The 27,260-nt window shown below is 42.7% G+C and overlaps 1 protein-coding gene across 3 annotated transcripts in view; it reads left to right on the forward strand.

Annotated features, from left to right (window-relative positions):
* The window catches only part of LOC120065408 (vitamin D3 receptor B-like), a 98,291-nt gene that overhangs the window by 66,316 nt on the left and 4,715 nt on the right, over positions 1 to 27,260 (forward strand). For 2 of the 3 annotated variants that reach the window (XM_039016396.1, XM_039016398.1), the window contains exons 7-10: positions 1,666 to 1,849; positions 12,689 to 12,840; positions 17,156 to 17,272; positions 18,080 to 18,324. In XM_039016396.1, coding sequence (XP_038872324.1) covers positions 1,666 to 1,849; positions 12,689 to 12,840; positions 17,156 to 17,272; positions 18,080 to 18,324 — 698 coding nt within the window. Of the gene's footprint in view, positions 1 to 1,665; positions 1,850 to 12,688; positions 12,841 to 17,155; positions 17,273 to 18,079; positions 18,334 to 27,260 lie in introns of those variants that run through there. The other variant, XM_039016397.1, reaches the window with a different exon arrangement.

Raw genomic sequence — 27,260 nt, forward strand, 5'->3', positions numbered from 1 at the left:
CCTTCTCTCTCTCTCTCCATGTTTTCACTCTCTAGCCTTCTCTCTCTCTCTCCATGTTTTCACTCTCTAGCCCTCTCTCTCTCTCCATGTTTTCACTCTCTAGCCTTCTCTCTCTCTCTCCATGTTTTCACTCTCTAGCCCTCTCTCTCTCTCCATGTTTTCACTCTCTAGCCTTCTCTCTCTCCATGTTTTCACTCCCTAGCCTTCTCTCTCCATGTTTTCACTCCCTAGCCTTCTCTCTCTCTCCATGTTTTCACTCCCTAGCCTTCTCTCTCTCTCCATGTTTTCACTCTCTAGCCTTCTCTCTCTCTCCATGTTTTCACTCCCTAGCCTTCTCTCTCTCTCCATGTTTTCACTCCCTAGCCTTCTCTCTGTCTCCATGTTTTCACTCCCTAGCCTTCTCTCTCTCCATGTTTTCACTCTCTAGCCTTCTCTCTCTCTCCATGTTTTCACTCCCTAGCCTTCTCTCTGTCTCCATGTTTTCACTCTCTAGCCTTCTCTCTGTCTCCATGTTTTCACTCTCTAGCCTTCTCTCTGTCTCCATGTTTTCACTCTCTAGCCTTCTCTCTGTCTCCATGTTTTCACTCTCTAGCCTTCTCTCTGTCTCCATGTTTTCACTCTCTAGCCTTCTCTCTGTCTCCATGTTTTCACTCTCTAGCCTTCTCTCTGTCTCCATGTTTTCACTCTCTAGCCTTCTCTCTGTCTCCATGTTTTCACTCCCTAGCCTTCTCTCTCTCTCCATGTTTTCACTCTCTAGCCTTCTCTCTGTCTCCATGTTTTCACTCTCTAGCCTTCTCTCTGTCTCCATGTTTTCACTCTCTAGCCTTCTCTCTCTCTCCATGTTTTCACTCTCTAGCCTTCTCTCTCTCTCTCCATGTTTTCACTCTCTAGCCTTCTCTCTCTCTCTCCATGTTTTCACTCTCTAGCCTTCTCTCTCTCTCTCCATGTTTTCACTCTCTAGCCTTCTCTCTCTCTCTCCATGTTTTCACTCTCTAGCCTTCTCTCTCTCTCTCCATGTTTTCACTCTCTAGCCTTCTCTCTCTCTCTCCATGTTTTCACTCTCTAGCCTTCTCTCTCTCTCTCCATGTTTTCACTCTCTAGCCTTCTCTCTCTCTCTCCATGTTTTCACTCTCTAGCCTTCTCTCTCTCTCTCCATGTTTTCACTCTCTAGCCTTCTCTCTCTCTCTCCATGTTTTCACTCTCTAGCCTTCTCTCTCTCTCTCCATGTTTTCACTCTCTAGCCTTCTCTCTCTCTCTCCATGTTTTCACTCTCTGGCCTTCTCTCTCTCTCTCCATGTTTTCACTCTCTGGCCTTCTCTCTCTCTCTCCATGTTTTCACTCTCTGGCCTTCTCTCTCTCTCTCCATGTTTTCACTCTCTGGCCTTCTCTCTCTCTCTCCATGTTTTCACTCTCTGGCCTTCTCTCTCTCTCTCCATGTTTTCACTCTCTGGCCTTCTCTCTCTCTCTCCATGTTTTCACTCTCTGGCCTTCTCTCTCTCTCCATGTTTTCACTCTCTGGCCTTCTCTCTCTCTCCATGTTTTCACTCTCTGGCCTTCTCTGTCCGTGTCCCTTTCCCCTTTTTCAGAAGAATCAATGGATACTAATCTGATGGGAATGTTGTTTTTCTCCTATGAGTTTCTAACTCCCTTCCTCCCTCCATATAGAGTCTGTGGACACTAAGCTGATGAACTTCAGTAACCTGCTGATGATGTACCAGGACCAGGGTGGCAGCCCGGACTCTAACGACGACGACGGCTCCACGCTCTCCATGTTGCCCCACTTGGCCGACCTGGTCAGCTACAGCATCCAGAAGGTCATCGGTTTCGCTAAGATGATCCCCGGTTTCAGGTGAGTGTGTGTGGGGTAATGGGTGGTTTGTGTGGGTGGGTGGGGTGAGGGGGGTAAAGGGTGAGTGTGTGTGGGGTAATGGGTGGTTTATGTGGGTGGGTGGGGTGAGGGAGTAAAGGGTGAGTGTGTGTGAGGATAATGGGGTGGTTTGTGTGGGTGGGGTGAGGGGGATAATGGGTGGTTTGTGTGGGTGGGTGGGGTGAGGGGGTAAAGGGTGAGTGTGTGTGGGATAATGGGGTGTTTTGTGTGGGTGGGGTGAGGGGGATAAAGGGTGAGTGTGTGTGTGGGGTAATGGGTGGTTTGTGTGGGTGGGTGGGGTGAGGGGGGTAAAGGGTGAGTGTGTGTGGGGTAATGGGTGGTTTATGTGGGTGGGTGGGGTGAGGGAGTAAAGGGTGAGTGTGTGTGAGGATAATGGGGTGGTTTGTGTGGGTGGGGTGAGGGGGATAATGGGTGGTTTGTGTGGGTGGGTGGGGTGAGGGGGTAAAGGGTGAGTGTGTGTGGGATAATGGGGTGTTTTGTGTGGGTGGGGTGAGGGGGATAAAGGGTGAGTGTGTGTGGGGTAATGGGTGGTTTGTGTGGTGAGGTGAGGGGGGGTAAAGGGTGAGTGTGTGTGTGGGGTAATGGGTGGTTTGTGTGGTGAGGGGGGGTAAAGGGTGAGTGTGTGTGTGTTTAGTTACAGTATGATTTTTTAAAATGTGTTGAACTCTAAATGTACAGCACATTTAAATACCAAAAATGTAATATATATTAGTTTGCGTGTGCGTGTTTGTGTGTTTGTGTGGGCCTATGTGTGTGTGTGTTTGTGCGGGCCTGTGTGTGTGTGTGTGTGTTTGTGCGGGCCTGTGTGTGTGTGGGCCTGTGTGTGTGTGTGTGTGTTTGTGCGGGCCTGTGTGTGTGTGTGTGTGTGTGTGTTTGTGCGGGCCTGCGTGTGTGTGTGTGTGTTTGTGTGTGCCTGCATGTTTGTGTTTGTGTGTGCCTGCATGTGAGTTTGTATGTGTGTGTGTGTGTTTGTGCGGGCCTGTATGTGTTTGTGTGTGCCTGCTGGTGTGTGTATTTGTTTGTGCGGGCCTGCGTGTGTGTGTTTGTGCATGTATGAAGTTTCCCTGAATTACAGGATTTCCAATAATGGATTCATAAAGTCTATTTGTCACGAATATAAACCAGGCCTTATTTGTGGGTTTACTCGTTTAACACTAGAAGTGCCGAGGCAGTAATTTTGACTGCATTGGCAGGTTCAAATTTAAATATCTCAGCAATTTTTTAAGTCATGCCCCCCTCCGTTCTTGACTTTAACCGGATAAGTCTATTTAACAGAGGTATGCTGTTAGAATTTCTGTATCACAAATATAATTTTTTTTAACTTCTTATGGCTGCATCCCGCTACCGGGATCGATATGACAACAGCCAGTGAAAGTGCAGGGCGCCAAATTTAAACAACAGAAATCTCATAATTAACATTCCTCAAACATACATGTGTTTTATATCATTTTAAAGGTAATCTTGTTGTTAATCTCACCAAAGTGTCCGATTTCAAATATGCTTTTCAGCGAAAGCACTACAAACGATTATGTTAGGTCACCATCAAACCACAATAAGCACAGCCATTTTTCCAGCGAAAGATAGCAGTCAGAAAAAGCAGAAATAGAGATAAAATGAATGATTTGATTATCTTTGATTATCTTCATCAGATGACACTCATAGGACTTCATGTTACACAATACATGCATGTTTTGTTTGATAAAGTTCATATTTATAACAAAAAATCTGAGTTTACATTGGCACGTTACATTCACTAGTTCCAAAAACATCAAGTGATTTTGCATAGCCACATCGTTTCAACAGAAATACTCATCATAAATGTAGATGATAATAAGTTATACACATGGAATTATAGATATACACTGCTCAAAAAAATTAAGGGAACACTTAAACAACACAATGTAACTCCAATGTAACTCCAAGTGTCATCTCCCGTCTGGATTACTGCAACTCGCTGTTGGCTGGGCTCCCTGCCTGTGCCATTAAACCCCTACAACTCATCCAGAACGCCGCAGCCCGTCTGGTGTTCAACCTTCCCAAGTTCTCTCACGTCACCCCGCTCCTCCGCTCTCTCCACTGGCTTCCATTTGAAGCGCGCATCCGCTACAAGACCATGGTGCTTGCCTACGGAGCTGTGAGGGGAACGGCACCTCCGTACCTTCAGGCTCTGATCAGGCCCTACACCCAAACAAGGGCACTGCGTTCATCCACCTCTGGCCTGCTCGCCTCCCTACCTCTGAGGAAGTACAGTTCCCGCTCAGCCCAGTCAAAACTGTTCGCTGCTCTGGCACCCCAATGGTGGAACAAACTCCCTCACGACGCCAGGACAGCGGAGTCAATCACCACCTTCCGGAGACACCTGAAACCCCACCTCTTTAAGGAATACCTAGGATAGGATAAAGTAATCCTTCTAACCCCCCCCCCCCCCCCCCCTTAAAAGATTTAGATGCACTATTGTAAAGTGGCTGTTCCACTGGATATCATAAGGTGAATGCACCAATTTGTAAGTCGCTCTGGATAAGAGCGTCTGCTAAATGACTTAAATGTAAATGTAAGTCAATCACACTTCTGTGAAATCAAACTGTCCACTTAGGAAGCAACACTGATTGACAATAAATTTCACATGCTGTTGTGCAAATGGAATAGACAACAGGTGGAAATTATAGGCAATTAGCAAGACACCCCCAATAAAGGAGTGGTTCTGCAGGTGGTGACCACAGACCACTTCTCAGTTCCTATGCTTCCTGGCTGATGTTTTGGTCACTTTTGAATGCTGGCGGTGCTTTCACTCTAGTGGTAGCATGAGACGGAGTCTACAACCCACACAAGTGGCTCAGGTAGTGCAGCTCATCCAGGATGGCACATCAATGCGAGCTGTGGCAAGAAGGTTTGCTGTGTCTGTCAGCGTAGTGTCCAGAGCATGGAGGCGCTACCAGGAGACAGGCCAGTACATCAGGAGACGTGGAGGAGGCGGTAGGAGGGCAACAACCCAGCAGCAGGACCGCTACCTCCGCCTTTGTGCAAGGAGGAGCACTGCCAGAGACCTGCAAAATGATCTTCAATAAGAGCTTGGTTGAAAATCTGCCACCTCAGAAAAAAATTCAAACAGGAAGTGGAACTTCTCAGGTCTTTGCCTGCCATATGAGTTCTGTTATACTCACAGACATAATTCAAACAGTTTTAGAAACTTCAGAGTGTTTTCTATCCAATACGAATAATAATATGCATATATTAGCAACTGGGACTGAGGAGCAGGCAGTTTACTATGGGCACCTCTGTGCACCTTTCATCCAAGCTACTGCCCCTGCAGCCTCAACCCTCAATACTGCCCCTGCAAGTTAACACACTTAGGTTGGTGTCATTAAAACTCGTTTTTCAACAACTCCACAAATTTCTTGTTAATAAACTATAGTTTTGGCAAGTCAGTTAGGACATCTACTTTGTGCATGACACTTTGTGCAAGTCATTTTTCCAACAACTGTTTACAGATAGATTATTTCACTTATAATTCACTGTATCACAATTCCAGTGGGTCAGAAGTTTACATACACTAAGTTGACTGTCCCTTTAAACAGCCTGGAAAATTCCAGAAAATGATGTCATGGCTTTAGAAACTTCTGACAGGCTAATTGACATAATTTGAGTCAATTGGAGGTGTACCTGTGGATGTATTTCAAGGCCTACCTTCAAACTCTTTTTTGCTTGACATCATGGGAAAATCCCCAAAAATCAGCCAAGACCTCAGAAAAAAAATTGTAGACCTCCACAAGTCTGGTTCATCCTTGGGAGCAATTTCCAAGAGCCTGAAGGTACCACGTTCATCTGTACAAACAATAGTATGCAAGTATAAACACCATGGGATCACACAGCCGTCATACCGCTCAGGAAGGAGACGCGTTCTGTCTCCTAGAGATGAACGTACTTTGGCATGAAAAGTGCAAATCAATCCCAGAACAACAGCAAAGGACCTTGTGAAGATGCTGGAGGAAACAGGTACAAAAGTATCTATATCCACAGTAAAACGAGTCCTATATCGACATAACCTGAAAGGCCGCTCATCAAGGAAGAAGCCACTGCTCCAGAACCGCCATAAAAAAGCCAGACTACGGTTTTCAACTGCACATGGTGATGAAGATCGTACTTTTTGGGGAAATGTCCTCTGGTCTGATGAAACAAAAATAGAACTGTTTGGCAATAATGACCATCATTATGTTTGGAGGAAAAGGGGGGAGACTTGCAAGCCGAAGAACACCATCCCAACCGTGAAGCACGTGGGTGGCAGCATCATGTTGTGGGGGTGCTTTGCTGTCGGAGGGACTGGTGCACTTCACAAAATAGATGGCATCATGAGGCAGGAAAATTGTGTGGATATATTGAAGCAACTTCTTAAGACATCAGTCAGGAAGTTAAATCTTGGTTGCAAATGGGTCCTCCAAATGGACAATGACCTCAATCATAATTCCAAAGTTTGGGCCCAAATTGGTTTAAGGACGTCAAAGTCAAGGTATTGGAGCGGCCATCATACAGCCTTGACCTCAATTCTATAGAAATTCTGTGGTTAGATCTGAAAAAGTGTGTGCGAGCAAGGAGGCCTACAAACCTGACTCAGTTACACCAGCTCTGTCAGGAGGAATGGGCCAAAATTCACCCAACATATTGTGGGAAGCTTGTGGAAGGCTACCCGAAACGTTTGACCCAAGTTCAACAATTTAAAGGCAATTCTACCAAATACTAATTGAGTGTATTGTAAATTCTGACCCACTGGGAATGTGATGAAAGAAATACAAGCTGAAATAAATAATTCTCTCTACTATTCTGACATTTCACATTCTTAAAATAAAGTGGTGATCTTAACTGACCTAAGACCAGGAATTTTTACGAGGATTAAATGATAGGAATTGTGAAAAACTGAGTTTAAATGTATTTGGCTAAGGTGTATGTAAACTTCCGACTTCAACTGTATATGCAGATTTAGGAGGATGTGTCATTTTTTTCTCAGTGCTCCAAAAAGTGACCTTTTCAAATAATCCTGCATAGTCACATGCAGGTACTATGTTTTGATTTCTATATAGTTTCAGAAAGAGCAGATTCTGAGGTCTCCAAAACACGTTCCTTTACCAAATAAATTTCAAAATACACTTTTTCCACGAATAACCTTTGCACACGGGAGAATAACCTGAGCACACGGCAGTAGATGGATTACAGTAACGTAAACTAATGAAAATGCTATCGTGTTTTTTGAAATACGTTTATGTTGCAGTCCAAATGGCTGCTCATTGATGGAGTGTACAGGGGGGTAGCGAGGCCCAGCAGTTTAAGTGTTAAGAGTCTGAGTGTTCCTTCACAGAAGGACAAGTGTGCCTACACATGCAATTATTTCTGTTATCTTTTGTTATCAGCAGATTATATGTCATAAAGACTGATGTTTGACACAGTAAAGTGGCAAAGTAAGGTCGAGGATACGGTCAGGCATTGTTAGTAATGTTCATGTAGGTCTTCTGATCGAAGAAGAGCATTGAGGCTTGTCAGTGCTGCACAATTATATAGCCATTATATAGTCATTGCTTCTTGCAGAATAAATGTACATAATGAATGTCTTACTACAACTGATTCTTCGGGTTGTATTACCTCATTGTTTATGTTTTTGCTGTGTTTGTTGTGCTTCAATATATGTTTAAAACTAGTCCTTGCATCCATAGCTACGTTTATGCATTTGAGAGTGGTTATGTTTCTCCAGTACCAAGTGGCAGAGGCAGTCTGTCGCAATTAAAGCTTGTGCCTTTAACCTTTCTAGCCCCGGTAGCGGAACCCCCCCCACATTCCACTGAAAAGGCAGCGCGCGAAATTCAAAAAATATTTTTTTGAAATATTTAACTTTCACACATTAACAAGTCCAATACAGCAAATGAAAGATAAACATCTTGTGAATCCAGCCAACATGTCCGATTTTTAAAATGTTTTACAGCGAAAACACCACGTATATTTATGTTAGCTCACCACCAAATACAAAAAAGCACAGACATTTCTTTCACAGCACAGGTAGCTTGCACAAAACCCCCAAATAGAGAGAGAATTAGTCACTAACCAAGAAACAACTTCATCAGATGACAGTCTTATAACATGTTATACAATAAATCTATGTTTTGTTCGAAAAATGTGCATATTTCAGGTATAAATCATAGTTTTACATTGCAGCTACAATCACAAATAGCACCGAAGCAGCAAGAATAACTACAGAGAGCATCGTGAAATACCTAAATACTCATCATAAAACATTTATGAAAAATACATGGTGTACAGCACATGAAAGATAAACATCTTGTGAATCCAGCCAATATTTCAGATTTTTTAAGTGTTTTACAGCGAAAGCACAATATAGCATTATATTAGCGTACCACAATAGCCAACCACACAACCGCATTCATTCACCGCAAAGGTAGCGATCGCAAAAAACCAGCAAAAGATATAAAATTATTCACTAACCTTGACAAACTTCATCAGATGACAGTCCTATAACATCATGTTACACAATACATATGTTTTGTTCGAAAATGTGCATATTTAGCAGTACAAATCGTGGTTTTACAATGTGAATACGTAGCCAAACTGCACAAAATTATCCGGATATATTTCTTCATCTAATCAAATAACTCATCATAAACTTTACTAAAAAATACATGTTGTACAGCAAATGAAAGATACACTAGTTCTTAATGCAATCGCCGTGTTAGAATTCTAAAAATAACTTTAGTACGACATACAGCTTACGTTATAGCGAGACAGCGCCTGCAATGAGGGCGGAAAATAGTACTAAACATTTTCCACAGAAATACGAAATAACATCATAAATGGTTCCTACTTTTGCTGAGCTTCCATCAGAATCTTGTACAAGGAGTCCTTTGTCCAGAATAAATCGTTGTTTGGTTTTAGAATGTCCTCTTCTCCTGTCGAATTAGCAACCAAAGCTAGCCAAGTGGCGCGAAGTTGTCCATCTTCACCAAACGCAGAGAACGGAAAACGCCAAAACTCCCGATAAACGTTCAATAATCTGATAAAACTATATTGAAAAAAACATACTTTACGATGATATTATCACATGTATCAAATAAAATCAAAGCCGGAGATATTAGCCATCTATACCGAAAGCTTTTCACAAGGCAATCCAGGGTTCCTTCCCGCGCCTTGCTGGACAAAGAAAATTTGGGGTCACGTCGTTCCAAGAGCTCTTGTTTGACCTCAGATCAAGCTAGACACCCCATTCCACCTCCCACTGCCTGTTGACATCTAGTGGAAGGCGTATGAAGTGCATGTATATCCATAGATTTCAAGCAAATGAATAGGAAGGCCCTGGAACAGAGCCTCGATTTCAGATTTTTCACTTCCTGACAGGAAGTTTGCTGCAAAATGAGTTCTGTTTTACTCACAGATATAATTCAAACTGTTTTAGAAACTTGAGAGTGTTTTCTATCCAATAGTAATAATAATATGCATATTGTACGATCTAGAATAGAGTACGAGGCCGTTTAAATTGGGCACGATTTTTTCCCAAAGTGAAAATAGCGCCCCCTACACACTAACAGGTTAACATCACACCGAATATGTGATTGGTTGACGAGGTCAAAGGTCATCATCGTATGTCAGTAAAGAATTACGTTTACCCTGAAGTAATACAACAAAATGTTTCAATTCAATGTAGTCAAAACAACTATGTTATCCCTTGAGGGGCTATAATATCTCTTCAGAAGGGAAGGCCACTGAACACACCACATCAGCCGTAACCGGTACGACATGTAAATCCTGCCGTGGGGATCTGACAGAGTTTCTTGGAAACTCGTAACTCTTGCCATGCTGGATATGTCATGAGTTTCTTGGGAAACTTCTTTGATTGCTTTCTTTTGCCCCACGACGTATGGGCTCTGTTGTTGTACAGTGTTTACTCTTGTGGAGTTTGTCGACGGGGGCCATCACTCAGTGTCAGAGGCCAGGAATAGGGCACGTCCAGACTAGCTATGGCTTGTCTTTCCAGACCATCACCATTCCCTTCTCTCCTCTCTCTTGGGATGATGATGATGGATGCTACCGGATTAACTCTGGAATATGTTTACACATGTATGATCTGATATCTAAGCTTTGAAACCACCCAAAGTGTGTGTGTGTGTGTGCATAATGTTGTATGTGTGTGTGAGGGTGTACAGTCGTGGCCAAAAGTTTTGAGAATGACACAAATATACATTTTTACAAAGTCTGCTGCTTCAGTGTCTTTAGATATTTTTGTCAGATGTTACTATGGAATACTGAAGTATAATTACAAGCATTTCATAAGTGTCAAAGGCTTTTGTTGACAATTACATGAAGTTGATGCAAAGAGTCAGTATTTGCAGTGTTGACCCTTCTTTTACAAGACCTCTGCAATCCGCCCTGGCATGCTGTCAATTAACTTATGGGCCACATCCTGACTGATGGCAGCCCATTCTTGCATAATCAATGCTTGGAGTTTGTCAGAATTTGTAGGTTTTTGTTTGTCCACCCGCCTCTTGAGGATTGCCCACAAGTTCTCAATGGGATTAAGGTCTGGGGAGTTTCCTGGCCATGGACCCAAAATATCGATGTTTTGTTCCCCGAGCCACTTAGTTATCACTTCTTCCTTATGGCAAGGTGCTCCATCATGCTGGAAAAGGCATTGTTCATCACCAAACTGTTCCTGGATGGTTGGGAGAAGTTGCTCTCGGAGGATGTGTTGGTACCATTCTTTATTCATGGCTGTGTTCTTAGGCAAAATTGTGAGTGTGCCCATTCCCTTGGCTGAGAAGCAACCCCACATATGAATGGTCTCAGGATGCTTTACTGTTGGCATGACACAGGACTGATGGTAGCGCTCACCTTGTCTTCTCCGGACAAGCTTTTTTCCGGATGCCCCAAACAATCGGAAAGGGGATTCATCAGAGAAAATGACTTTACCCCAGTCCTCAGCAGTCCAATCCCTGTACCTTTTGCAGAATATCAGTCTGTCCCTGATGTTTTTCCTGGAGAGAAGTGGCTTCTTGACACCAGGCCATCCTCCAAAAGTCTTCGCTTCACTGTGCGTGCACTCATACCTGCCTGCTGCCATTCCTGAACAAGCTCTGTACTGGTGGTGCCCCGATCCCGCAGCTGAATCAAGTTTAGGAGACAGTCCTGGCGCTTGCGGGACTTTCTTGGGCGCCCTGAAGCCTTCTTCACAACAATTGAACCGCTCTCCTTGAAGTTCTTGATGATCCAATAAAGGGTTGATTTAGGTGCAATCTTACTGGCAGGAATATCCTTGCCTGTGAAGCCCTTTTTGTGCAAAGCAATGATGACGGCACGTGTTTCAGATAACTTTGCAGGTAACCATGATTGACAGAGGAAGAACAATGATTCCAAGCACCACCCTCCTTTTGAAGCGTCCAGTCTGTTATTCGAACTCAATCAGCATGACAGTGATCTCCAGCCTCGTCTTCGTCAACACTCATACCTGTGTTAACGAGAGAATCACTGACATGTCAGCTGGTCCTTTTGTGGCAGGGCTGAAATGCAGTGGAAATGTTTTTTGGGGATTCAGTTCATTTGCATGGCAAAGAGGGACTTTGCAATCATACAAACTGAGGCAGCAGACTTTGTGAAAATTAATATTTGTGTAATTCTCAATTTTTGGCCACGACTTTACATGCGTGAAATACAGTGCCTTACAAAGCCCAGACAACTATTTATCTCGATTGCACAACACAAGCGCTCAAACCAATCGACATGCACTCAGTATCCAGTTTATAAGGTACAACCATCTAGTAGCAGGTCGGACCCCCCTTTGCCTTCAGAACAGCCTGAATTCTTCTGGCATGGATTCTACAAGGTGTGGCATTCAAACATTGCTCATTTGGGATCAAGGGACCTAACTTGTGCCAGGAACACACTCCCCACACCATTCCACCACCACCAGCTTGTACTGTTGACATCAGGCAGGATAGCGTCATGGACTCATGCTGCTTGCTCCAAATCCTGACTCTGCGATCAGCATGACGCAACAGGTACCGGGATTCGTCGGACTAGGCAATGTGTTTCCACTCCTCAATGTGCCCACTGGAGCCACTTCTTCTTGTTTTTAGCTGATAGGAGTTGAACCGGGTGTGGTTGTCTGCTGCAATAGCCCATCCCTGACAAGGGCCGACGAGTTGTGTGTTCCGAGATGCAATTCTGCACACCATTCTTGTACTGCTCCTGTATTTGTCTGTTTGGGGTCCGCCTGTTAGCTTGTACGATTCTTGCCATTCTCCTTCGACCTTTTTCATCAACTAACTGTTTTCGCCCCCAGGACTGCCGCTGACTGGATGTTTTTTGTTTGTCGCAACATTCTCGGTAAATCCTAGATACCGTTGTGCGTGAAAATCCCAGGAGGCTCGACGTTTCTGAGATACTGGAACAGGGGCGCTTGGCACCTGCGATCATACCACACTCAAAAGTTGCTTAGGTCACTAGTTTTGCCCATTCTAACGTTCAATCAAACAGTAACTGAACAGTCTCCTAAATTAAAAATCTACTATCCTTTAAACCTTTGTCTGACCATAAGCGGACCGTAAGCCCACTGTTTATGGCCACTGTCAAACGGAATATCTTTCTTTTCACAGAGGCCATCTTTCTGGGCCACGTTCATTAAGTACCAAACAGAAGAAACGGACTGAAACAGGAATATCTGAATATCTGAACTTGTCCAATGAGAAACATTTGTTTAGCTTTTTTTGCTATGTTGTACACTAATGAATACACCCCTGGTTGTAATACTTCCAGGGAGCTGACGGCTGAGGACCAGATCGCCCTGCTCAAGTCGAGCGCCATCGAGGTGATCATGCTGCGCTCAAACCAGTCCTTCAACCTGGAGGATATGTCCTGGAGCTGTGGTGGGCCCGACTTCAAGTACTGCGTCAACGATGTCACTAAAGGTAAGACTGAGGCAGGCTAACACACACACCCTTTCCAACAATCAATGTTGAAGGTGAGTGAAAAAGGATAACACAAACACATACAGGTGCGTACACACAACACACACAGATACACATTTTCCAACTAGGAGTACGTACTCTAAAACGCTAAGACACTTGAGCAGCAGAGCCAGTCGGACCCATCCACAGACCCATCCACAGACCCATCCACAGACCCCAAGGCTTTCATCTGCTTTTCAAACAAGCCCAGGGCATTTTTACAGATCAAGCAAAGAATGTCACTCCTGACCTAGACTCTCTCACAAAGCATCTAGTGCAGCGTTCCCCAATCTCGGTCCTGGGGACCCCAAGATGTGCGAGTTTTGTTTTTTGCCCTAACACTACACAGCTGATTCACATGACCAAAGCTTGATGATTAGTTGATTATGTGAAATCAATATTAATTATTATTATTTTATCTTTTGGTATTTGTTTCGTTAGTCCATTGTTGATATATTCCCAAAATGTTTGAATGTCATGAATGTATGATTTACTGTTAATACATTTCTCATCTCATGAAACCACACAAATGCTTAGTTAGGGAAACCATATATCAACAGTGATTAATTAGCTGGGCCCTTGTTATATTCACATTCGCATTTCAGTCATTTAGAGACTTACAGGAGCAATTAGGGTTACTGGCCCAATCTCTTAACCACTAGCCTACCTGCCATTATATAGGAGTGCTGATTTAGGATCAGTTTCAATCATAATGAATGAGAGAGCTGATCCTGGATCCTACTCTGAGATGACAATCACTGTTTGCTGAAAATAATCACAGTTAGCTGATAACAATCACTCTTAGCTGATAACAATCCCTCTTAGCTGATAACAATCCCTCTTAGCTGATAACAATCCCTCTTAGCTGATAACAATCCCTCTTAGTTGATAACAATCCCTCTTAGCTGATAACAATCCCTCTTAGCTGATAACAATCCCTCTTAGCTGATAACAATCCCTCTTAGCTGATAACAATCCCTCTTAGCTGAAAACAATCACTGTTAGCTGAAAACAATCACTGTTAGCTGAAATGTTAGCTGAAAACAATCACTGTTAGCCGATAATAATCACTGTTAGCCGATAACAATCACTGTTAGCCGATAACAATCACTGTTAGCCGATAACAATCACTGTTAGCCGATAACAATCACTGTTAGCCGATAACATTCACTGTTAGCTGATAACAATCACTGTTAGCTGATAACAATCACTGTTCGTATACATAGACATGTGATATATCACACACATGATATACAGTGCCTTCGGAAAGTATTCAGATCCCTTGACTTTTTCCACATGTTGTTACGTTACAGCCTTATTCTAAAATGGATTAAAGGGTTTTTTCCCCCTCATCAATCTACACACAATACCCCATAATGACAAAGCAAAAACAGGTTTTTAGAATTTTTGTTCAAATTTATGAACCCCCCCCACAAATATCACATTTACAGTGGGGCAAAAAAGTATTTAGTCAGCCACCAATTGTGCAAGTTCTCCCACTTAAAAAGATGAGAGAGGCCTGTAATTTTCATCATAGGTACACTTCAACTATGACAGACAAAATGAGAAAAAGAAATCCAGAAAATCACATTGTAGGATTTTTAATTAATTTATTTGCAAATTATGGTGGAAAATAAGTATTTGGTCACCTACAAACAAGCAAGATTTCTGGCTCTCACAGATCTTTAAGAGGCTCCTCTGTCCTCCACTCGTTACCTGTATTAATGGCACCTGTTTGAACTTGTTATCAGTATAAAAGACACCTGTCCACAACCTCAAACAGTCACACTCCAAACTCCACTATGGCCAAGACCAAAGAGCTGTCAAAGGACACCAGAAACAAAATTGTAGACCTGCACCAGGCTGGGAAGACTGAATCTGCAATAGGTAAGCAGCTTGGTTTGAAGAAATCAACTGTGGGAGCAATTATTAGGAAATGGAAGACATACAAGACCACTGATAATCTCCCTCGATCTGGGGCTTCACGCAAGATCTCACCCCGTGGGGTCAAAATGATCACAAGAAAGGTGAGCAAAAATCACAGAACCACACGGGGGGACCTAGTGAATGACCTGCAGAGAGCTGGGACCAAAGTAACAAAGCCTACCATCAGTAACACACTACGCCGCCAGGGACTCAAATCCTGCAGTGCCAGACGTGTCCCCCTGCTTAAGCCAGAACATGTCCAGGCCCGTCTGAAGTTTGCTAGAGAGCATTTGGATGATCCAGAAGAAGATTGGGAGAATGTCATATGGTCAGATGAAACCAAAATAGAACTTTTTGGTAAAAACTCAACTCGTCGTGTTTGGAGGACAAAGAATGCTGAGTTGCATCCAAAGAACACCATACCTACTGTGAAGCATGGGGGTGGAAACATCATGCTTTGGGGCTGTTTTTCTGCAAAGGGACCAGGACGACTGATCCGTGTAAAGGAAAGAATGAATGGGGCCATGTATCGTGAGATTTTGAGTGAAAACTTCCTTCCATCAGCAAGGGCATTGAAGATGAAACGTGGCTGGGTCTTTCAGCATGACAATGATCCCAAACACACCGCCCGGGCAACGAAGGAGTGGCTTCGTAAGAAGCATTTCAAGGTCCAGGAGTGGCCTAGCCAGTCTCCAGATCTCAACCCCATAGAAAATCTTTGGAGGGAGTTGAAAGTCCGTGTTGCCCAGCAACAGCCCCAAAACATCACTGCTCTAGAGGAGATCTGCATGGAGGAATGGGCCAAAATACCAGCAACAGTGTGTGTGAACCTTGTGAAGACTTACAGAAAACGTTTGACCTCTGTCATTGCCAACAAAGGGTATATAACAAAGTATTGAGAAACTTTTGTTATTGACCAAATACTTATTTTCCACCATAATTTGCAAATAAATTCATTAAAAATCCTACAATGTGATTTTCTGGATTTTTTTTCTCATTTTGTCTGTCATAGTTGAAGTGTACCTATGATGAAAATTACAGGCCTCTCATCTTTTTAAGTGGGAGAACTTGCACAATTGGTGGCTGACTAAATACTTTTTTGCCCCACTGTACATAAGTATTCAGACCCTTTACTCAGTACTTTCTTGAAGCACCTTTGGCAGCGATTACAGACTAGTCTTCTTGGGTATGACGCTACAAGTTTGGACACCTGTATTTGGGGAGTTTCTCCCATTCTTCTCTGAAGATCCTCTCAAGCTCTGTCAGGTTGGATGGGGAGCGTTGATGCACAGCTATTTTGAGGTCTCTCCAGAGATGTTCGATCGGGTTCAAGTCCGGGCTCTGGCTGGCCCACTCAAGGACATTGAGGCTTGTCCCGAAGCCACTCCTCCTTTGTCTTGGCTGTGTGCTTAGGTTCGTTGTCCTGTTGGAAGGTGAACCTTCACCCCAGTCTGAGGTCCTGAGCACTCTGGAGCAGGATCTCTCTGTACCTTGCTCCATTAATCTTTGCCTCGATCCTGACTAGTCTCCCAGTACCTGCCGCTGAAAAACATCCCCACAGCATGTTGCTGCCACCACCATGCTTCACAGTAGGGATGGTGCCAGGTTTCCTCTAGACGTGACGCTTGGCATTCAGGCCAGAGATCTTGTATCTCATAGTCTGAGGTACCTTTTGTCAAATTCCAAGCGGGCTGTCTTGAGCCTTTTACTGAGGAGTGGCTTCCTTATGACCACTCTACCATAAAAGCCTGATTGGTGGAGTGCTGCAGAGATGGTGTTTCATCTGGAAGGTTCTCCCATCTCCACAGAGGAACTCTAGAGCTCTGTCAGAGTGACCATTGGGTTCTTGGTCACCTCCCTGACCAAGGCCCTTCTCCCCCGATTGCTCAGTTTGGCCGGGCGGCCAGCTCTAGGAAGAGTCTTGGTGGTTCCAAACTTCTTCCATTTAAGAATGTTGGAGGCCACTGTGTTCTTAGGGATCAATGGAAACAGGATGCACCTGAGCTCAATTTCGAGTCTCATGGCAAAGGGTCTGAATACTTATGTAAATAAGGTATTTCTATAAACCTTTTTCCCGCTATGCCATCATGGGGTGTTGTGTGTAAATGCTGAGTATTTTTATTTATTTAATCAATTTTAGAATTAGGGTGTAACGTAACAAAATGAGGAAAAAGTTCTTCTTCTGAATTCTTTCCGACGGCACTGTACAGTACATTGTATAATATGAATACATGTCTTATCTCGTGAAACCACACATCCTTAGGTTTAGGCAAGTATATAAAGATATATTGTGATTGCTATCTGATCAACGTGTATTTGTGTGTGTGTATGTATGGGTTGCCTCCTGTAGCGGGCCACACTCTGGAGCTGCTGGAGCCCCTGGTTAAATTCCAGGTGGGCCTTAAGAAACTCAACCTCCACGAGGAGGAACATGTGCTACTCATGGCCATCTGCCTCCTCTCCCCAGGTACACTGTGTGTGTGTGTGTGTGTGTGTGTGTGTGTGTGTGTGTGTGTGTGTGTGTGTGTGTGTGTGTGTGTGTGTGTGTGTGTGTGTGTGTGTGTGTGTGTGTGTGTGTGTGTGTGTGTGTGTGTGTGTGTGTGTGTCATGAATTGTTTATGTGAGTCTGCTTTTTTTTTGTGAGGATCAGTTCTCTTGTGGTGGACTATTAAAATGTGTGAGTGTTTTTGTGTGTCTGTGCTGAAGTCAACACACTCCAGTCTCAGTGGCTGCTTACGCATGTGTATGTGGTGTGAGTGTGTGTCTTGTCCATTTATTTTCGTCAGTGGGGTTGATGATAACGTGTGCGTATACACGCATGGCGTGCCTGTGTTTGTACATGACATGGTATGAATCGATTTTGATCATTTGTGTGTATGTAGATTTCCCATTTACCGTTGGCTAAAATCTACATTCAAGTATGGTATGCCTGTTTTTTGTACATGACATAATATTAGCCTAATTGATGTATTTTGTCATGAAACCACACATATGCTTAGTTTTAGGTATATGTTAGGATAACATACACTTTTTCTGTTAGGATAACATACACTTTTTCTCATGGCCATGGGCTTTAAAGTCTTACCAGCCATGTGTACTCCCTTCCTTCAAATGTAAACACTGTCTGGTATGGTGCTGGAGATGATGAATATGACGTTCAAAAGTGGTGAAGTGTCCCTCTTACCGCCTATGTCCTCCCTCCATTCACATAATAGACACTGTGGTGCTGGAGATGAGAAATAAAGTTTTAACATCTGTGTCTCCCTCCCTGCAGACCGTCCTGGCGTGCAGGACCACGGGCGTATCGAGGCACTGCAGGACCGTCTGTCGGAGACGCTGCAGGCCTACATCCGGCTGCACCACCCGGGCGGCCGCCTGGTGTACGCTAGGATGATCCAGAAGCTGGCGGACCTGCGCAGCCTCAACGAGGAGCACTCCAAGCAGTACCGCTCGCTGTCCTTCCAGCCAGAGCACAGCATGCAGCTCACCCCGCTGGTGCTGGAGGTGTTCGGCAGCGAGGTCTCCTAAATTAACACATTTTGGTGATCTTTGACCTTTCATGGAGGTGGAGAGGTGGACGAAAGGTCATAGGAGGGGTGGGAGGAGGGTATGAGGTGGGAGCTATAGGAACGTGGTTAGATGTGTTATGGATGGTGTGAGTGTTAGTTTGTGAGGAGAGATTGAGGGAGGGAGATGGTGTGCGGGGAGTGGGTTGGGGGGGGGGGGGGGGGTCGGTGGGTGGGGGAGTGCAAGGGGGGATATGGAAGTGTGTGTGTTAGGAATTCCCCTGCCCTGTGTGTGTGTGTGGGTGTGTGTGTCTGTGTACCTTCGGTAGGTCAGACACAGCGACCTGAGACTGGGTACATGTTCCAGCTGTTGACTGGAACATGCAAAGTGATGGCGATTGAATGATACAAACAGCAGAATTTACTTCAGAACCATACATACATGGAAATTCTGCTTATATTTGACATGTACGCTTACCTTCGTATTGAAGGGACAGTATATTGAAAACAGTATTGCATCTTGTATACCGGTATTTACAATGCATTGTGTGCTTTTTGTGCGTGTCATGCAAGTGCTGCTTTATGCATGGCAGTGTATGATTACACACAGTCACACAAGCCTACTCACTCACTAATACAGTCAGTCATTACATTGGAGCTACCTCTGATTTAGTTTTTGTATTCACAAATACCTTTCTGTTCACAAATACACAGCATAGAACCTTAAAAATACATGAGGACATTTCAATCCAGGATAGCTATTTGATGCTAGAGCGTCACTAGGGCAAGAACAGTGCCAGTAAAGCATTTCCATTTGTTTCTCTCATCCTCTTGTTATTCTGCTCAAATGCTTTCCTCAAGGGCAAGTGTGTGTGTACGTATACGCCACAAAACACGCGCCCTTCACCTCTGCCAAAGGTATTGGCCGTGTTCGAGAGCATCAAAACAGTGAACATGGGTAAATTGTGACTGACTGACTTATTTATGACGCAAGGTGATTTGTAGATCAGTCAGTCACGACTTCATTTGAAGACGGCTGCAATGTCGAACACGCCCATTGTCTATGTTCTCAAAGCTTCCAGTCTTCTACGAGTGTTGCCTTGTGACGCCTTCCATGAGCACACTATTCACCATTTGTGCTATCATCTAGGAATTGATGAAGGAAAAGTATACAGCATACAGAATATTTTCTGTAACCCGGAAGTAGTTTGGTTGTGGAGTAGTGTGTGGGGGGTTGTGGTTGTTTAGCCACTAAAGCAAGCTGTCAATCAAACCAAGCCAGAGCTCTGGTTGGTTAGTTTCTTTGTTTCTTGGAGAAGGGGTGGGGGAAGAATTATGATAGCTGCAAATAAATGTAGCTGCAAATTCTATGTATCCCAAACACTACTAGACCACCTGTACTCAAGTGTATCTATTAAAGTATGTCTATGTTTAAGTTTCATCACCGTTTTCAAAGGGCTACAATGCCAAAATGTGATTGGAAATGCATAGTTAGGCCGGTTACTCTACTGTCCACGTCTTTTTGTATTACAACCACAAACCCTGCGAGTAAGCTAGACAGCATCTTAAAACAATTACATGAATTGTTCATTTTTTCCCTCATATGTAGACTACAGTTTTTAGTAAGTGGAGTGTTTCAAAGCTGCTTGTTCTTAATCTCTCCACAGATTTCACTCCTTTCATTTCCGACTGGGATGTGTAATTATTTGAAAAGAATGTCTTGAGGACTCGGATGGACTGTTTTCTGTTTTGTTTTTTGACATATCCGAGTCCTCCGGTTTGATGTTGTATGCTGCGCAGCCCTCCAGTGGCTGCATACTATGTATCGATACAATAACCGCAGCTGTACATAGGGCTACATACAGTTTATTAGGTACACCCATCTAGTACTGGGTCGGACCCCTCTTTGCCTCCAGAACAGTTTGATTTCTTTGGGGCATTATACAAGTTGTCGGAAACGTTCCACAAGGATGTTGGTCCATGCTGACGCGATGGCATCACGCAGTTGCTGTAGATTAGTGGGAGCAGCCCGTTCCAAAGATGCTCTATTGGGTTGAGGTCTGGGGACTGTGCAGGCCAACTCGCTGTCATGTTCCTAGCGATCTTTTTCCACTCTTCAATTGTCCAGTGTTGGTGACCGCGTTCCCACTGGAGCTGCTTCTTCTTGTTCTTAGCTGATAGGAGTGGAACCCGGTGTGGTCGACTGCTGCAATAGCCCATCTGTGACAAGGATTGACGAGTTGTGCTTTCCGAGATGCCGTTCTGCACACCACTGTTATTTGTCTGTTTGTGGCCCGCCTGTTAGCTTGTATGATTCTTGCCATTCTCTTTCGACCTCTCTTTCGACAGTTGTTTTTGCCAACGGGACTGCTGATGACTGGATGTTTTATGTTTGTCACACCATTCTCTGTAAAGCCTAGACACTGTCATGCATGAAAAGCCCAGGAGGGCGGCCATTTCTGAGATACTGGATCCGGCGTGCCTAGCTCCGACGATCATACCACGCTCAAAGTCGCTTAGGTCACTCGTTTTGCCCATTTTAACATTCAATGGAACAGTAACTGAATGCCTCGATGCCTGTCTGCCAGCTTTATATAGCAAGCCACGGCAATGTGACCACTGTCTGTGGGAACTAGGTGGTGTACCTAATAAATTAGCCGGTGAGTGTAGATATTACTACTACTAACTTTTAGTAAGGAAATTCTTGGATTATATATGCAAACAACATGATATTGATGACCGTGTTTTACGACTTATTTTGACTTTCTCTCTCTGAAACACTATGCTTTCTCAACTTTCTATATATACACTGAACAAAAATATAAACACATGCAACATGCAACAATTTCAAAGATTTTACTGAGTTATGTACAAAGAAATCAGTCAATTTAAATACATAAATTAGGCCCTAATCTATGGATTTCACATGACTAGGCATGGGTGCAGCCATGGGTGGGCCTGGGAGGGCATAGGCCCGCCCACTTGGAAGACAAGCCCGCACACTAGGGAGCCAGGCCCAGCCAATCAGAGCTTTTCCCCACAAAATGGCTTTATTACAAACAGAAATACTCCTCATCATGCTGTTTAATTAGCTTCTTCGTATGCCACACCGGTCAGGTGGATGGATTATCTTGGCAAGGAAGAAATGCTCACTAACAGGGATGTAAACAAATTTGTGCACAAGCTTTTTCTGCATATGGAACATTTCTGGGATTATTTATTTTACTCATAAAACATGAGACCAACACACAACTACATGTTGTTTTTATATTTTTGTTAAGTATATAAATATGGATCTATATATGTTTAGGTGGGGATGAGTGAGTGTTTGGCAATGCCTAGTGATCTAATCTCTAAATCAAATTAATTAACGTATTGACTAAGGTTGTGTCGTTGATGGACATTTGACGTCTTTGGTTAATCATTTGGGAGAATGAGGATGTTCTACAAGCTAAATATACAGTGCTGCTCTCTAATATAAGCCATATGGAGGGAGAGAAAAACAAACAAAGCTAGTTTAAAGAAATGTCCCTCGTATTGATTACATGGGGCTGGAGATACACAGTTAAATATTTAGAATGTGTATTTGTATGGCTCAGATATTCTATTGTACATGTATAGAGTAGAACCGACTCCTATGCTTTCAATCATCTCATTCCCTTGTCCATACAAGAGCCTTGTGTGGTAAGGACACTGAAGTGGGTGCAACATGTTGGCTGCGCTTAAATCCAGGCTATTATTATTAACCATTAACTACTCTACAGAGTACTTAAAGGCCGTCATGGATACAATAGTCTTTAGGGGGCACCTGTTGACCACAATGAATGTCCTATCACCCGTTCCAGTGTTCTAAACGGGTTACTTTCTAAATGTAATCCTAATCCGTTAGTTACTAGTTACCTGTCCAAAATTGTAATCAGTAACGTCACTTTTGTATTACCCAAACTCAGTAATCTAATCTGATTACATTCCTTTGAATGACACCTATTGCTGGATAAATCAATGTTAAAGTTTACATAGCTGACCATATATATATGTTAAATATTAATTTATGGGTTGGTTATATAGGCTTCTACTAACCCATCGCTTTCTACTACATATAATAATACGATTAAATTATATCTTTACATTAAAAACTAAAGTCTGTCAGAATTCCAGTCATTCCAAAAAATGTTATACCCCTTTGATCGTCAAGAATAGGACTTCAAAATATGGAAGTATAGATTAGCCATATTGTTTTACCTGAGCATGACCCCAAAGCTAAAGACTTATTACCCAGCCCTCCTCTGTTGTTTATAATTTTGTAGTCATGGAGGACTGATTGGGCTCATTGATTTGAGTTGAAAAATAAATGCTGCGCTCATGGAATGGCATGCTTTGAGCACTACTGAAAAGTGCTATTTACATGTGAAAAATTAATGCCATATGCTGCATTTGCTATAGGCCTATTGTTACCCTTTGAGTTGGTGAAACTTTGATATCTTGATAATATGCAGTTGTTTAAAGGGCAAATCCACAGATGGAACAATAACAAAACAGGCACCCCGCCTCTGTTTTGGTAAAAAGCTAAGGGATGGGCCTGGAGAAATGTAACCACTCTCAGATTAATAGACAGAGCTATGGATGCAAGGACTGACCATCCATGATATCAAATGTATTGTTTAAACCATGTCATGAGGCTACACAGTGTTTGTTTACATTGAACTAAGCCCATGAGACATTTATAAATTATATTCTTCAAGAATCAATGGATATATATACTATATATATATATAATAAATCAAAAAATGGATGTAGCAATTACAGATTGGCCCTTTAAGTCTATCAAAAGTGTGCACGTTTGAGCATGTGTCCATTAGGCCTATGGAAAAAAATGTTATCAGCATGAATTAGATTGAGCAATAAAAGCCCCACTTTTATTCCATAGGCTGGGATCCGCACTATGCATCTTTTGCAAGAGTGCGTTTTTCACTGGTTGTCCACTGGTTTCAAAAACAATGATTGATAGGCAACATACATTTCTTGAATTCAACCATTATTGAGTTCAAATACACGTTTCGATTTATTTAGATTAATGAACAGCCATCCGTAAGGTGCAAATAGCTAAATGAGAGAGCAACAGTGTGATTCACATCAATACGCTATGTAGATATCAATAATAAGTGACATCCTTATTGACGTAGACTACACCACTGCTGTCATCCTGACCTCCAAGCGTTTATTCAAGTTGGATAATCTTTGGATGCCGACAGCAGTCGCACCATTGGAAGACATAGCTTGGACTGTAGCCTACAAAAGCCTATTCCTGCTCTTTTCCTGCGATTGATCAAACACATTTATTGTGTCATCATTGTGGTCTCTGACTTGTGGTCAGACTCCCTCAGGTGGAACGAACTTAAACTTGGGCCTTTTTTCTAAGCTGATTTGAATGTCATTGAGAGAACAGAGAAGTTCTTTCTGAATATAAAAGTAATCCTTGAAGTAATCATCTAGTAACGTAACGGATTACAGTTACCATTTTTTGGGTAATCCTATACATGTAATCCGTTACTTCCCAACCCTGTGTATATCATATTGTAAAGCAAGTGAATAGAAACTGAGGACCGCTTTTCTGGACACAGATTGTTAAACCTAGTTGGAAAATGGAGATTGTCAATACATTTTTGTCAAACCTAGGGGCTAGATTCAATCTGGATTGCGGAAGATCCGTGTTATTGTGTGACTGAAATGTAAAGATAATTTCCGATTGAGCGGTCTATATGCAGCATTTACCGTGAAAGCAGTCTCCGCAAACACGGGAACATTGCCTTTAAATTCAGGCTATCGGGCTACAGCGCGGATCTTCAGGATTAAATCGAGCCTAATCTGTGTCCAGGAAACTGACCCTAAGAGGCTATAGCGAGATATATCTCTGTGTAGGGTGAAGTTGACCTTAGATGCTGATCTTGGGTCAGAATTAGCTTTTTCCCCGCTAATGTGGAAATGATTGTGTGAGACTGCGGTCTCTTGTACATTCTGTTCTTCAGTCCCTGTACGCAATTGGCCAAGGCTCGTTGCCGAGTGCTACTTCTGCTTCAACTAACCTTGTGATTGGCTAACCAGAAACTACCGGGGCATTTAGTTGTGCTGCTTCATCACTATAGGCTACAGAGAGCACTATTATGCAGTCTTCTTGCAGATAGTGGGGGAGAACGAAGGACTATGGGTCTTGCTAATGTTGAAGGAACTTTATCAGAACATTGTGTTCTTAGCAGTAAACCTTGTCATTGCTTTAAAAAATCACCATCAAGGCGTTGTCGGTAAGCGGAGTACCTACCCCCTAAGACATCAGATAGTACTGCCAACAAATGGACCACAGCCCACTCAATCACACTCACCCCTCCTAGCCAACATAACACATTTTCCATTGGCTGACTGTAGAAAAATAGGCTATATAAGTTGTATAAAATCATATTGTTCTGCAAATCACACTTAATATCTAGTGTGAGGGATTCACTTACATAGGCACCTGATGATTGGTGGAATTGTTTTTAGTTCTTACGAATGATTGACAAGTTCCTGGAAGAGATACTCTCTCTCCCAGGATGTGTTTTATGAAGGTGATGATAGGCTACATGATTATTTCTACTCAGTACCACTCGTGTTCAAGTCGGTTAGGTGAAGGTTATGGTGTGTTGTTTTGAGGTCACGGATGTAAGATGCCTTGTGAATTTTGGGCGGTTTTTGTTTTTGATTTCTTCATGCATAGCTCTTTGTGTAGATACAGAGTTGATTGTTTTCATTTGATGAGATATAAATATACAGTATTGATTTTCATTATGTACAGTGCCTTCGGAAAGTATTCAGATCCCTTGTCTTTTTACACATTTTGTTAGCTTACAGCCTTATTCTAAATTAATGAATGAAAACAATTTTTTCGTGTAAAATCACCTATTGGTAACCCATGAGATTAATTGACACATAAACAAACATTACAATCATTCACTAACGTAATTAATTATAATTCTTCTTCCGGTGTTCTCTGCATTGTGCATAGCATAAAGAATGAAAAAATGTAAGGTAAAAATCAATACATAATAGTAAATATGGTTGCCCAAACAATAATTATATCCCTAGAGCAGTAAAATAATATACATACATACATACATACATACATACATACATACATACATACAGTTGAAGTCGGAAGTTTACATACACCTTAGCCAAATACATTTAAACTTAGTTTTTCCCTGTCTTAGGTCAGTTATGATCACCACTTTATTTTAAGAATGTGAAATGTCAGAATAATAGTAGAGAGAATAATTTATTTCAGCTTTTATTTCTTTCATCACATTCCCAGTGGGTCAGAAGTTTACATACATACACTCAACTAGTATTTGGTAGCATTGCCTTTAAATTGTTGAACTTGGGTCAAATGTTTCGGGTAGCCTTCCACTAGCTTCCCACAATAAGTTGGGTGAATTTTGGCCCATTCCTCCTGACAGAGCTGGTGTAACGGAGTCAGGTTTGTAGGCCTCCTTGCTCGCACACACTTTTTAAGTTCTGCCCACAAATGTTCTATAGGATTGAGGTCAGGGCTTTGTGATGGCCACTCCAATAGCTTGCCTTTTTTGTCCTTAAGCCATTTTGCCACAACTTTGGAAGTATGCTTGGGATCATTGTCCATTTGGAAGACCTATTTTCAACCAAGATTTAACTTCCTGACTGATGTTGCTTCAATATATCCACACAATTTTCCTGCCTCATGATGCCATCTATTTTGTGAAGTGCACCAGTCCCTCCTGCAGCAAAGCACCCCCACAACATGATGCTGCCACCCCTGTGCTTCACGGTTGGGATGGTGTTCTTTGGCTTGCAAGCATCCCACTTTTTCCTCCAAACATAAAGATGGTCATTATTGCCAAACAAGTTCTATTTTTGTTTCATCAAACCAGAGGACATTTCTCCAAAAAGTACGATCTTCGTCCCCATGTGCAGTTGCAAATCGTAGTCTGGCTTTTTTATGGCGGTTTTGGAGCAGTGGCTTCTTCCTTGCTGAGCGGCCTTTCAGGTTATGTCGATATAGGACTCGTTTTACTGTGGATATAGATACTTTTGTACCTGTTTCCTCCAGCATCTCCACAAGGTCCTTTGCTGTTGTTCTTGGATTGATTTGCACTTTTTGCACCAAAGTACGTTCATCTCTAGGAGACAGAACGCATCTCCTTCCTGAGCGGTATGACGGCTGTGTGGTCCCATGGTGTTTGTACTTGCATACTATTGTTTGTACAGATGAACAAACATGTTACCTTCAGGCGTTTGCTCCTAAGGACAAACCAGACTTGTGGAGGTCTACATTTGTTTTTCTGAGGTCTTGTCTGAAATCTTTTGATTTTCCGATGTCAAGGAAATAAGCACTGAGTTTGAAGGTAGGCCTTGAAATACATCCACAGGTACACCTCCAATTGACTCAAACGATGTCAATTAGCCTATCAGAAGCTTCTACAGCCATGACATAATTTTTCAAGCTGTGTAAAGGCACAGTCAACTTAGTGTATGTAAACGTCTGACCCACTGGAATTGTGATACAGTGAATTAATCTGTCTGTAAACAATTGTTGGAATAATTACTTGTATCATGCGCTAAGTAGATGTCCTAACCTACTTGCCAAAACTATAGTTTGTTAACAAGAAATTTGTGGAGTGGTTGAAAAACGAGTTTTAATGACTCCAACCTAAGTGTATGTAAACTTCTGACTTCTACTGTACACACACACACACACACACACACACACACACACGCCCGCATACATGCATACATAACGTGTGCAGATCAATGAATACAGAAAAAAAGAAACAGAAGGCATTGGAACCCAGTCTGACACAGAGAAGATTCATGTGGGAGACAAGCCTATACACAATCTATATACACACGTACCATTTACATTTACATTTAAGTCATTTAGCA

This window comes from Salvelinus namaycush, chromosome 20 (genome assembly GCF_016432855.1).
Source record: "Salvelinus namaycush isolate Seneca chromosome 20, SaNama_1.0, whole genome shotgun sequence".
Taxonomy (NCBI): Eukaryota; Metazoa; Chordata; class Actinopteri; order Salmoniformes; family Salmonidae; genus Salvelinus; species Salvelinus namaycush.